The sequence below is a fragment of the Rhododendron vialii genome, chromosome 7a (assembly GCF_030253575.1).
Source record: "Rhododendron vialii isolate Sample 1 chromosome 7a, ASM3025357v1".
In the NCBI taxonomy this organism is placed as follows: Eukaryota; Viridiplantae; Streptophyta; class Magnoliopsida; order Ericales; family Ericaceae; genus Rhododendron; species Rhododendron vialii.
In genome coordinates, this window is record NC_080563.1 from 19,525,178 (window position 1) to 19,539,175 (window position 13,998).

The following is a 13,998-nucleotide window of genomic DNA, read 5'->3' on the forward strand; positions in this document are numbered from 1 at the left end:
CATTTGCTTGGTGCCTTGGTAGGATCCCACCATTCTGGATACCCAATCAGTTCATGGCACCGTGCCTTAGTATGTCCGGTTCCATTACAATGAGTACAAAAATGGTCTGGTCGTGCAGCCCCCACTTCATAGCTACGGTTTTGTGATCCACCAGATGAGCGATTTTGTTCAGAACTATGATTTTGGGGGTTAGATGCTCCTTGGTTCGGATTGTTTCGCCGTTTTTGCGGCCTGGACTAGTGAGCCACCATGGCTGAGGACTCCGGGTGATCAGATTCTTCATTCAAAGTTGTTCTACGAATAGCATCCCGGCGTACATATGCATAGGTTTCTTCAAGATCCAGTATTGGATCCTTCTTGAGAATCTCACCGCGAAGTTGTTCAAATTCTGCATCGAGGCCATTCAAGAAGATATGCACATGCAATCGGTCAACTGATTTTTGATACGCGACAACATCATCGGGATCTTTCATTACAATCTTATCACGATGGTCCAATTCTTGGAAAATTTCTATGAGATCACCATAATAGGTTGAGAGAGGGCAACTCATCTGCTTGGTAAAAAAAGCTCGTTGATTCAATGAGAAAATTTGTGATTCATCCGATCCATCATAGAAGGCTTGGGCAAGAGCATTCCAGATTTCACGTGCTGTGCGCAATCGAAGATAGCGTTTCATAATTTTTGGTGACATGAATGTAAGCAACCATCGCTTAACCCTTTGATTTTTTGCATACCACTTCCCGTAGGAAGCATCGGTTTCATTCGGTTGAGGTATTTGACCCACAATATACTCAATCTTTTCATATTCTGCAATCTGCATCTCCAAGATTTGAGACCATACATCATAGTTGGATTCGGTAAGAATGATGGATGGTTTGAAACCAGAGGTTTCGGATTGAATATGAATGACTGGGGATGATTCAGATTTGGCAGAGGTTTTTGTAGATAATTCAGTGGTCATGGTTGTAATGAACGAATGAGGATATGAGTTGGTGGTGGGAGATAGAAAAGATGATACAGATTAATATGGGTGTGGCTCTGATACCATATCAAACAGAAGGAAATTACAGATAATGTGTTTTAGGATTCTAACGTACTGGTTGTTTTTCTCATTCGATCAATGGGCATAAAGAGCCAATGTACAAAAGAGATAATATAGGAAAGCATATTTACTGGATTCCATACAATCACTAATTGATACAATTGAGAGAAATAAGGAAAGAAATTGGGAGAAAAATCAGGTGCCATGATAGCCACAAATCTTTGTGATTTTGTAACACTAGGTTTCATTGGTAGGACCTTGATGCTTTAAACTCTCGATTCTCATATATATTCTATGAATTTCATTTCGTACCAGTTTCATTTCCTAAGTCTCAAATATAATTTCTTTTATTGAGTCGAGCTTGCAAGTAGACGACTATAGTGGGACTCATGGCTTGATCCTTTTCATTTTTCTCTTCATAGTAAACTGATGGGGGGATGCGGGGAAAGCACAGTGTGTGTGTGCTTGGTGCAAGTGGCTTTCTTTCCTCTCTTTTTTTTCATGACTAGTGAGTAGGCAACCCCCATATAATTGTCTATATGTTAGTAGTAGAAGATGAAATCGAAATACATGATTGTCGAAGTACAAACAACTGAAAAGGTGGTAAAAAAAGAAAATGACGGACTTCCAAAAAAATAACATCTGAAATCAAAATACATGGTTTGATGTAGGCTTACAAACATATGTGTAGAATTGTTCTTCAAAAACCGGAAAAATAGGAAAACAAATGTGTAGAATTGGTCCAAAAGTTGAATACATTTATGCCACTGTAGTACGGTTCCTCTTTTTTGATCTACTTGCACTTTTTCTTTATTGATTGTACATTGGTTTGAAGTTGCCTTCATGAATAAACGAAGTTGCCTGCATGAATAAACAAATAATTTTTTTATCATATTTTATTACAAATATATATAGTCTATTTGGCAATTTGAGTTAGAATCATACCTTTCTGTCTCCCATATAAATATTTCATAAGCATTTTGATAGTTTTTGAAGGTCCTTGCATATGAGCCATCGTATCATATTTTGCAATATTACTCTGCATATGGGGTATTATTATGTTTGATGGTGTTTAGTTGTTGTGATGGTCTTTGATTCTCCTTTTTGGCATTGGATTTGGTTTGATTAGTATATGCACATTTGTGTAGTTATTTTTCTTGAACTCAACCACTTTGATTTTGTTCGTCAACATTGCAGTGTGTAACTCCCATTTGAGATTTTTTACCTTTGCTTGGAATGCCTTCTCTATCACATGTATCTCTTTGGGTAATTGAGCCTTCACTTGATGTAGCTTTGATTGGAAAGCCTTCTCTATCAAATGGTCTATGTCTTTGGGTATTTCAGCCTTCAGTGTTGAAACTTTGTCGTCATGTTGGTCAACATTGCCAAACATTGTTATCCAAGTATCTTGTTCAGTACCTCTTAAAAGAGATATCAGATCTTCTAATATTTTGAAGAACTCCATTCTTGAAATTTTATGATTCTTTTCCTTTGCCAAAAACCAAGTGTAATGTTAGTCTCTAATACTAAGTGCTTCTTACAATTGCTCAATTTCAAACTGTTATGAAGGCAAAATAATAGAAAAATTTATACATAATCAAAACATATTTAAATAAGATGGTAATGGGGTTTCCCGTAAATCTATATCACTTGACTGCTATGGAAACCAATAAATAAGATGGAAATGGTAGAACTTGTGAGGTATTAGTCAAACTCTGAAATGTACACAAGCAACAAATTGTGTATAAAACTAATTAACCCAATATTAAAACAGATTTTGGAGGAATTATATAAGCAAACTACTTAAACAATTAATTAAAGTAACTTTTGAGCAGATTAGAACATGAGCAGTTAATGGAAAATTTAACTCACAAATGGGGACACCAAAGAATACGTTGTACTCCCGATTCTCGACGTCATCTTCATAGGATGCTACAATCTTTACGCAAGTTAACGCAACACTTTGAATGCACACCTCACGAACTTGAATGCAATGTATGAATGCAAAGGGTCTTCAACAAGCGAACGCAAAGTTGTGTAGTACTTACTCTCAGACTCGATATGAATGCAACATATGTGCTTTATAATTTTTTCGGGGTCTTAAAAAGATGCAAAGAAGCACTATTTATAGAGATGAACGAAGCCTTATGGAAGGGTGGGAACAATTCGGGAAAAAACCAAATGGAAAAGATGCAACTGTTTTGGTGGCAAACAAATGCCACTTGGAAGAACACACCTTTTTCGAAAGCCACAACAGTTAATGGCAAGAATTGCCAATTAACCGACACACCTCGTCAATTAACGACGTAAGTTGGATAATGTACTTAACAATTCAAACCTCCTGTCTTTTCCCTTTTCCATATTCGGAAATATTTATTTATGTTTACTGGGTTGATTAAGCCTTAAGTTTTCATATTAAAAATCTCTTATGTGTTATCAACTACTTGTGGGGCTAGTCTATACAGACCCATTGCTCCGATTTTATTTGACTCCTCGCAAGTGGGGCGGTTGGATCAGGCTCCTGAGATTTTTTGAGATGCGCGTAATATGACCCAAACACCTATTTTTCCTAAAAAACTGAGATTAATGTTTTTTTTGCCAATTGTTGCATCGAATTATTTTGACTTTTGAAAGGGACTTTCCACTGACAGTTGTCCTTAAAATCTGGACGGTTATTTGGAGAGGCGTTTCTCCATTGTAACGGTTCGAAAGAGTTGTGGGGTGGGGCTGGAATTACTTGCAAGTGCCAGGGGCATTTGTGGAAAAGAAAGAGTAGAAAACACTTTCGTACATTTAAAAGAAGTAGTATAGATAGTATAGATAATATCAATCTCTGAATCTTAATTAATCACCTTTCAAAGAATTCTGGTTAATTAAGTTAACATTTTCCTTTGATCATCCATAAGGATGTGTTAAATGGTGGAAAGATTTGAGAATATTGGAATTGAACGTGAGTCAGGACTGATAATCGAGGAAACTGAGTAATAAGAATTGCAGTAGAAGGCAAGGGGGTCATTTCAGAAAAAAAACTAACGGAAGATTTAAGGATAAGTCATTTTTCATCCAATTGATAGAAAATATTTTACATGTAAAATGTTTTCCTCATATTTTACACAACCAAATACCGAAAAATAGGTAAAATATTTTACCGGAAAATATATTACGCCCAAACAAACGGAGCCTTTGTTTTTCCTTTAATTGGGAAACCACAAGTGGACAATGAGATTAATCTCCCAAGATTAGTCGAGATGTGCATAGACTGGTCTGGACATCTAAATTATTAAAAAAAAAAACCTGTAAGGATGTTTTTAATTAGGTGGAAGGATCTGTGCAATCAGTTGGCAAAACATCTCCCTAATTGGCAACCCAGCCATTCATTAAAAGTTAAAACCACGAGTCATTAAGCACGTGGATTGTCTTCACGGTAAGAACGTGATTAGGTTCACCTATAAACTTGTCTTAACGAGTAATGAATATTGACTCATCAAAATCTATTTTTATAGGAGTAGTACTTGCGTCTGTTTAATTAGCCGCGGTATCGCCATTTCATCCCCTTGGTTTTCTAGAACCAGGCAAACATACTTTTTTACACATATCATGCACATACATTTTTTGTGATCCATCTCGGATCCCACAAAGATAATTCAAACTGTGCATCTTTTTTAAACTAATTTTTTGAGTGTTCTTGTAAAAAAATCTGCACCAAACGGATATCGGTAAGAGCTTTTTCAGAAATCATAGGGCAAACTCAAAAAAATAGTTTAAGAAAGATGCACGATTCGGATCATCTTTGTGAGACTCGAGATGAGGCCCAAAAAAATGTATTGTGCATTGATATGTGTAAATGTATCTGTGTCGCTTAGCCAAAAAAAAAAAAAAAATGTATATGTGTCGAAAGGTCTTTCGATTCCAAAACAGCAAGATAAAGGGCCTAAAAGATACTCCTCCGTCCCAAATTAAATGTTCCCTACTATTTTTTGTATATTTTCAACCCCAAAAAATAATACGTAGAAAATATACTTCTACATATTATTTTTTTAACGGTCTTGCTATTGTCAGCCCACTGGGCTGACAATAAATACACTAGAAGACAGGAAAAACACGTATTTCTGTGTACTTTATATACCCTTTAATACACATTCACACACTTACTATTGTCAGCCCATTGAGCTGATTTTAGAATTTTTCTTTTTTTTTTAATTTTCTTACAACAACTTAAACTACTCAATGAGAACTTTAATTTGGTATAAGAAATAAAAAATAATAATATGCCAAAATATATTTTTTGGGAGTTTGAAAATGCACGTAAAATTATAGAAAACATTTAAATTAGTACGGGGAGTAATATACAGTAAATCTTAGGTTAACCATGCATACACACACAGAAAGGCCTAAAAGATGAATAGTTTGATGATGATCCCAATTTTTGGGCATAGAAGAAGATCTCGGGCCATAAAGTAAAGCCCACGATCTTTCATCCGGACAGTCAAAACCCTTGTTGTGCCCTTATAAGCTTCATCAGGAAATAAAATACTAAAAAATAAAAAGGGCCCTCCAGATTGAGTTGATTTATGTAGGTGGGCCATGTAGTCCTTAGAAGAATAGGGGATGGGGGACCATAACTTTCGCAATCGGAAGTTGGTTGTTTTTTGTTCCCGTTTCTTTAATTATTATTATAGCTTTGGGTTATCTTTCGTACATAACTCATAATAAGCCAAACTTTTTAGCGTGCTAGATATATGGACAAACAAATATGTGACTTTTCAGATCAATCTTAAAAACAAAAATTAGAAAGTCAAAGAATCACGAATGAGATATGCCAAATACTCCAGCATCTAAGATGTTCGATTTATGATTGAATTACTACCACACATGCGGCGCGGCCACTTTAAATCCTAATGAAGGGCAAACCAATTTATGCCACTTGGCACGCTCAAAGCACTCCACACGAAAAGTGTCACTGTCACTGTCACTGTCACTGCAATAATATACGTACTACTCCACTCCATTTAAAGACTAGCAATAAACCTGTGCTGTGCACTGCACCGGGCACGAAAATTATACACACAAAACAAAGAAGTAAAGAACTGGAGTATTTTAAATTCTAACAACGTACTGTACTGTATTTTAAACTCTTAACCTTGTGTTTTCTAAAGTAAACAACTTTTTATATACCTATAATAATTAAGTAGTCTATTGCGGTCTCTATTTCAAGACAAACACCACAATCTCAATAAAATTACAATCTATTTCAGTGAACTTCTCCGGTTATTACATCGTCCAAGTCTAAAATGTGTGTGTCTATATATATATATATATATATATATATATATATATATATATATATATATATGAAAGCAAAAAAAAAAAACAATGAAAGCAAAAAATATCTAGTAAATATGGGACAGATCAAATTGAACGACATATGCTTGGCCGTTTGGGAGTCTTATAACCCCTGCGCACGGTCTTCAATAATCTCTCTCTCTCTCTCTCTCTCTCTCTCTCTCTCTCATGAATCTTAAAAACCTCCCTAAGGGTATCCACAATGCTATAACCAAAAGTTGTCACACCAACTTTTGATTATTCATTTAAGAGATTGCTAAGTTTAGCAATGTAGATGTCTATAATGACATAATCAAAACTTGTCACATCATCTTTTCAAACTACAAAAAACAAAAAACTATGAACACTAGAAAATAAGTTTTCTAAAAAAAAGTTTTGAAACTAATAGAAACTATTTACTAGAAATATAAAATAGCTTTTGAAACTTTTTTTTGGAAAAAAAAAACTATTTTTTAAAAATAATAAGTTTTTGAAAATATTGTTCAAAGAGAGAGAGAGAGAGAGAGAGAGGGAGAGAGGGGAAAATGGAAGAGAGATAGAACATTTTTGTATAATGATTGGTGTATTTGATTGAGCATATGTAGGATACTCTAATAAATTTGGTTATTGGCAAAAAGTTGCTAGTTTTGGTTATCCAAAACCCAAAAATTAATTATTTATAAGGAGGTTGTTAAGTTTAATTACAGCATTGTGAGCCATATTTAGCATCAACATTGTTAACTTTAAAAACCTTTTACTTTTGATTATAGCATTGTGGATACTCTAAGAGCATCTCCATTATAATAAGCAAATGGGTATGGATAAGCAAATTTAACAACAATGCTCAAAAAACACCCTACATTGTAATAAGTAAAGTTATAAGTCTTTTAGAAAATAACCAAATTCCACCCATTTCATAACCAAACTTAACAACTTTTACCAATAATCAAAACTCAAAAACACCCCACATTGGAATCGTCTCATTGAGACGAATAATTTGGTGTGGTCGGATGCATGATTGAAACTCGTTTGTGATTGTGAGAGTTTTTTTTTTATTAGGAATGCAAAAATAACCAATGTGGAAGTAGAAATTGTTAAGTTTAATTATGGACTAAATAGATAATCAAATATTGATGTGACATATTTTGACTATTTGTTTTGATTATTACCATTGCGGATGCTCTAAAAACCAAAAACGAATAGGCTCAGTTTCCAAAATATTTACTTCAATAGAGGAGCGAAAGATGAAGTCTAGATGTGAACAATGGATCCAGTGGGTGGCCTTACTTGGAGGCAGTGTTACGTCGATTTGGTTTTGATGAACAATGGATCCGGTGGGTTATGGCCTGTGTGTCTTCCGTCTCATTTGCTACTGTTATTAATGGTGATAAGGGCGACCTTTTTTCCCCGTCCAGAGGTATTCAGCAAGGTTGTCCCCTTTCCCCGTATCTCTTTATTCTGTGCGCTGAGGGCTTCCATTATCTTATTCAGAAGGAGATTGAAGACCAGACTCTTTGCGGGATTAAGGTGGGTTTACATTGCCCTCCGATTTCCCATCTTTTTTTCGCTGATGACTCCATTCTTTTCTGGGAAGCTTCAGATGCTGGTTATCACGCTATTGAGGACATTCTCCGCAAATATGAAGGTGCTTCTGGACAAATGGTAAACAAAGAGAAATCTACTTTGTTTTTTAGTCCAAATACGCCCAACGATGTTAAAACAAAGGATTTCCAACTTCCTGAATATCCGAACTGAGACTCAGGGAGGCAAGTACTTGGGGCTACCGTCCATTATTGGCGAATCCAAAACGGAAGTTTTTAAGTATGTTTCTGATCGTGTTTTGGACAGATTAAAAAGTTGGAGACTCGACATTGAACCCTGCTGGTAAAGAGGTCATGATTAAGTCAGTGGCTTCGACCATGCCCAATTATGTCATGCAATGATTTCTGTTACCGAAGCAAGTGTGCAGAAATCTTAGTTGTGCTATTCGTAAATTCTGGTGGGGGGCAAAAGAGAGTGAGAATAAGATTAGTTGGGTCCGTTGGAACAAGTTATGTAAGCGGAAGTCTAAGGGAGGGCTGGGTTATTCATGATATTCATGTTGTTAATATTGCGTTCTTAACCAAACAAGGTTGAAGTTTACTTCAAGGGCCTCGTTCTTTATTCCAGCAACTTTTCAAAAGGAACTACTTTCATAATTTATCATTTTGGGACGCCCCTTGTCCTAATGCTGCTTCTTAGGCCTGGAGAAGTATTGTTGTTGGCAAATCTATCCTTAAGAAGGGGTGGCGATGGAGTGTGGGTGATGGGTCTTCTATTGATATCTGGAAGGATCCGTGGCTTCCTCGGTCCTTATCTTTTAAGACTCTTAGCCCTCCCCCATTGGTGGATTCCCCTCTTTATGGTATCAACTGAGTGGCTGATCTTATTGATGATGAGACGCACATGTGGAATTTTTCTTTGATAAAGTCTTTATTTTCAGACTTAGATGTGAAATCTATTCTCTCAATTCCAATAAGTTCTCAAGGAATTTCACAGTTAAGCGTGCTCATCTTGGGGTAGTCTAGGGATGGGTGACCTACTGGGAAGTCTATGGGCTTTGAGCGTCCAAAGCGGACAATATTATACAAAGATGGAGTGGGTCGTTACAAATGGTATCAAAGCCCTGCCCTGGGCAAAGTGGTGGGTAGGATGTGCTCTGCTATCACGGACCCCAGGGGAGGTTGCTGGGCCTGTGCAATGAGGACGTTGCATCCCTAAGGGGGTAGATTGTGACAACCCGCTTTCCGGTGGTCGGCGGTACTGCAGGAAGCAGGCTCCGTTCGGACGGAAGAGGGCAAGTCATGGTTTTTAAGAAAAGATCCCTCCTACTTGTACAAGGCCTTTTAAAGCCGTGAGGGCGGGCTAAAGCGCATAGGAACTTCACAGTTAAGCGTGCTCATCCTAGAGTAATCCAGGGATGGGTGACCTCACTGGGAAGTCTATGTGCTTTGGACGTCCAGAGCGGACAATATTGTATAAAGAGGGATGGGATCGTCGTGGGCACGCGGCCGCACCGGCTCGGGCTCGCATAGGGTGCCGTGCGCGGGGCGGGGCGTGACAACATTACACTAGCAATGGCTCTTTTTCAGTAAAATCTGCATATCATTTGGCTATGAATAGCATTTTTTTACGACACTCCCATGAAAGGGGGGAATCAAGCTCAGGTGATTCTTTGAAACCCCTCTGGAAATCTCTTTGGTCTGTTCCCATTCCTAATAAGATTAAGATGTTTATGTGGCGTTGTTCTCATAATGTTGTTGCTATCATGTATAATCTGCATCGGAGGAATGTTGATGTTCTTCCATATTGTCCTCATCGCCAGTCACATGTTGAAACCCTTGAACATATGCTCTTTCAATGTAAATCGGCTAAAGATGTGTGGCATCGATCCCCGTTTGCTTCTGCTATCTCTTCCTTCTGGGGCACCGCCCATTTTTCCAAGTGGTGGGGCTCCATCTCGAAGTCATTCCAGAACAGTGGGGTGACGGAGGATATGGAAGCCCTTTTTGTCTCTATCGTTGGTTTATCTGGAAAGCCAGGAATGATCTGCTTTTTAACGGCCAAAGCTGGACAACGACCTGTATTTTGGAAAAGGCCTTGGACTTATGCTCGAATTTTCAATTAGCGTCTGAGCCTAAAAAATCTACCTTAGTCTCTGCTGATCCTTTACTGGTTCCTAAGTGGTGTTTGCCTCCTGTTGGTATGGTCAAGATCAATGTAGACGATGCTCTTTGTAAGAAGAAAATGATTGTGGGTGTTGGTTTGGTGGCCCGGGATTATATGGGACAGCTTTTTGGGATGGCATCTATCCCTTTCACGGGTCTGCTAGCTCCTCGATCTGTCGAAGCTATGGGGTATCGGGAAGCACTGGTTTTTGCTGCCACCAATGGTCTATCACATGTTATTATTGAAGGGGACTCACTTGAAGTGGTCCAAGCTCTTACGCAAGAAGGAAAGTCTCTCTCTGATTGTAGCTCGGTTCTCTCAGACTGTATTGAGCTATTACCTCTCTTTTCTTCTTGTTGATTTACTCATGTTAAATGTTCTTATAATAGGGTTGCCCATTCGTTGGCAAAAAAAGCCCTATCAGGTGCTAGAATGGTTTCCGGGGGGGGGGGGGGTGGTTTGTCCCCCAGTTTCTCACTGATCTTTCCCTGTATGATGTCGGGTCTTCTGACCATCCATCTTTCTGATTAATAATAATCCATCTATTTTTCCGGGAAAAAAAAAAATTCTAGATGTGAACCTCATGGATTTTTCTTTTTGCAGTTGTACCCAGTTTCAAAAACTTTCACAAATCAATGGTGGTAATCTAATACTCATTCCGTTTCATTTTAAGTATCCACATTTCTACTTTGGGATGTTCCAAAATAAGTATCAACTTTCTAAAAATAACCATCAAACATGCCAAACTTTCAATTTTACCCCTAAAAGTACCATTTCCTTCCTAATTAATTTGATAGTTTTAAAATTCGTGTCATTTTTAGATTGATAATATCTTTCAAATTATAATATTTTTCATAATTTGAATATTTTTATAATAAAATTAATTAAAATCTATTAAACAAAATCCTTATTACATTTTTTTTGAGATCCATATTGAAAGATACAAGTAATTTATTTAAATATAATTAACTTCATAATTTTTTAAGTTTAATTTTGGAAATTTAGAGCAAAAAATTTGATATCTTAAAAAACTCAAATTCCCATAGAGGACACTTAAATCAGGACGAAAAGAGTATGTTATTTTAGGTAATTCTAAAATATTTTTTAAAGTAGTACGGAGTTTTTTTTTACTTGAGCAATTGAGCCTATCAGTATATGCGTAAAAGCATGAAGTTGGCATAAAAAATAAAGTAATCATGAAGCTTTTTTTTTTTTTTTTTTTGTTGAAAAAAGTCATGAAGATTGTAATTACTATGGAGTGGTTGATGTTGCTTGGAGGGAGCCGCGCTTGCGTTGTCATTTCATTCGATTGGTCATTGTGAGTGCTTCGACATTTAAGTATTCTTTTTTTTGCAATTGGACCAATTTATTTTAGGATCAAAATTCTTGCTATATCAACCCAAAAAAAAAAAATATGGCCGAGTTGTATTAGAATTTTTCCTATCCATAGTACTTTCTATTTTGTTATGGAAATAAAGATGCTAGGAATAAGACACTAAGTTTTAGGTGACATGGATTATTCGAATTAGAGTTATGACATTTTTTAGGTGATATGACTATGCCACCTACTTCACTAAAAATCTATTGAACAATCTAACCAATTGTTGTCACTTGTTGCGGGTGAGAACTCTTCTCACGAAAAGTGTCTCTACAACAATATACTATAAAGATTGGGTTAAGAATGATTGTCTTTTTTATTCAAAACTAGAGGCCGGGTACACATATATCAAATTTTGGTCAAAATTGGATCAAACAATAAGCGGAAAACTATTATGTATAATACGACTTGCTAAATATGTAAAATTTGACTTGCACACGCATCGCATGTGTTCCAACCTCTAATGCTAATTAATGTCCCGCTTCCACCGCCAATTCATTACACAAACACACAATAGAATTTTCCAGCATATCAAGAAGCACATGTGATACTCTTTTGGAATACGTACATTGACATGTTCAATCCTAGTTCAATGCATCGGAGAATTTTTACCTTTTTTACCATAAAGTGGGTTTTGTACCTTGAAGCAAGAGCTTTACGGAATCACATTGCACTGACGGAGCTTCCTTGATGTAGAGGTGAAGTACACTATAAGGCCCATTTGGACGCGGGAAAAAAATTGGGGGTATTAGTTAATAAGGGGATAAGATAATATGGGGTATTAGTTAATAAGGAATAGCCCATATTGATGTGATGTTTATAAAGGGGGATTAAATAGTAGGTTGTTTGGATGCGGTATTAGACAATAGGGATTAAATAATATTTCGTTTGGATGGAGGATTAATAGGGTGTATAAGGAGGGTGGATGATATAAAAAGCTATCTAATGACCCTTTTGCCCTTGTGCAATCCCTAAATTATTATGTATTACGTTTTATATGTAATTGCAAATTTAATTATTCTTTCACAATTTAAGCCGTAATATTTATTTTTACTAACAAATTAACTAATTTACTATTATTATTAAACAAATTTTTTTTTATAAAATTTGATTTTGTGTAAAAAAAAAATTAAGTGTTCCAAATTTCAATCCGTTTGAACCGGTGGAAAGATTTTAGCTTTCTGATCAATTTATCCTAAATGGTTATGATTAAATTTTGACTCTAGGGCTCTCGTTGATTAGCCTTAAGAAAGTCGTAGAATCAAATATCTCTTAAGGCTAATCAACGAGAGTCATAGAGTCAAAATTTAATTATGACTATCTAAGATAAAATGATCAAAAAATTAAAATCTTTCCACCGATTCAAACGGATTGCAATTTGGAACACAATTTTTACACCGTTGATGTATTATAAAAAATATGGTTAAAAATTAAGTGCTCTAATTTTCAATCTGTTTGAACCGGTGCGAAGATCTTATTTTTTTGATCATTTTATCTTAAATGGTCATAATGGATTTTTAGCTCTAAGGCATTTCAATGAGCATCCGAAGAGAGTCCTGAAACTAAATAAGAAGTTTTTGGATAAATTTGAATGGAAAATATGATTTTAGGTAGAATGGAGAGTAGAAATTGGTTGAATGGTGGATGGAGAAAGGGGATAACGAGGGGTATTTTTGTCCACAAAATACCCCTCCAAACCCGGATTATTTTTGGGGAGCTCAAGGAGAGCCCAAAATTAATACCCGGGAATTCCTAAAACTGGGGAAAACTAAAAGGGGGTAAAAAATAATTGGGGGGGGGGGAGGGAAATTGGATTGCCAAACAGGGGGGAAAAAGGGTGGACCCCTCTCTTATACCCCTCTTATTTTTTCCCTCCCTTTTTTACTCCATCCAAACAGGACCTAATATCCTTGTTGCCCGGTGGTAATTTTGGAGGCAATGAGATTTCAATTGATTTGGCTCTAACTCCAACTTATTAAAAAAATAATAAAATTCGATGGGTAAAAGTGAATTTTGCAAGTGGATAAAAGGAATGACATCACAATTCACAAGAGAGAGCCAACAGACAAAGATGATCCCGGAAAACGTGAATAGGGCAATAATGTAGAAAACTAATTCAGACCTTGTTCCAATAGGAACTTTAGAACTTTTTTTGGTTCTGTCTTTATTCAAAAAAAATCGTATTTGTTAATTTTACGCCTTAAAGTAAGATTAAGTAAAAAAGTAACAAAAGAAAAAATAAATAAATAAAGACAAAATCAAAAAAAGTAGAAAAAAATTAAAAAAAGTGTTATGAAATGAAGTCTTAGCTTCAATAAAAAAATGTTTGTAAGGACATAAATTACCTTCTCCCTCAACCTGTGCTTTCTTGGCTTTTGTGGAAGTGGTAGATAGATGATCTCAAAAATTCCGTTTGACCCAAAAAAAAAAAAAAAAAAGATAGATGATCGCAAGAGTTACAGTATGGATGGACGACGAAGGCAGCCATGATTTTTCGGGAGATAACTTTTGAGGAGAAAACTGTTATTGATTCGCTTTAGAGGAGGG

At 36.2% G+C, this 13,998-nt stretch overlaps 1 protein-coding gene across 1 annotated transcript; it reads left to right on the forward strand.

Moving 5' to 3' along the window:
* Nucleotides 1–8,294: 8,294 nt before the first annotated feature.
* On the forward strand, nucleotides 8,295–10,718 carry LOC131332764 (uncharacterized). The gene is made up of 6 exons (XM_058367059.1): nucleotides 8,295–8,496; nucleotides 8,848–8,923; nucleotides 9,528–9,987; nucleotides 10,089–10,363; nucleotides 10,463–10,508; nucleotides 10,677–10,718. The coding sequence occupies exons 1-6, from the start codon at nucleotides 8,295–8,297 to the stop codon at nucleotides 10,716–10,718; spliced, it is 1,101 nt and encodes a 366-aa protein (XP_058223042.1).
* The last annotated feature ends 3,280 nt before the right edge of the window (nucleotides 10,719–13,998 follow it).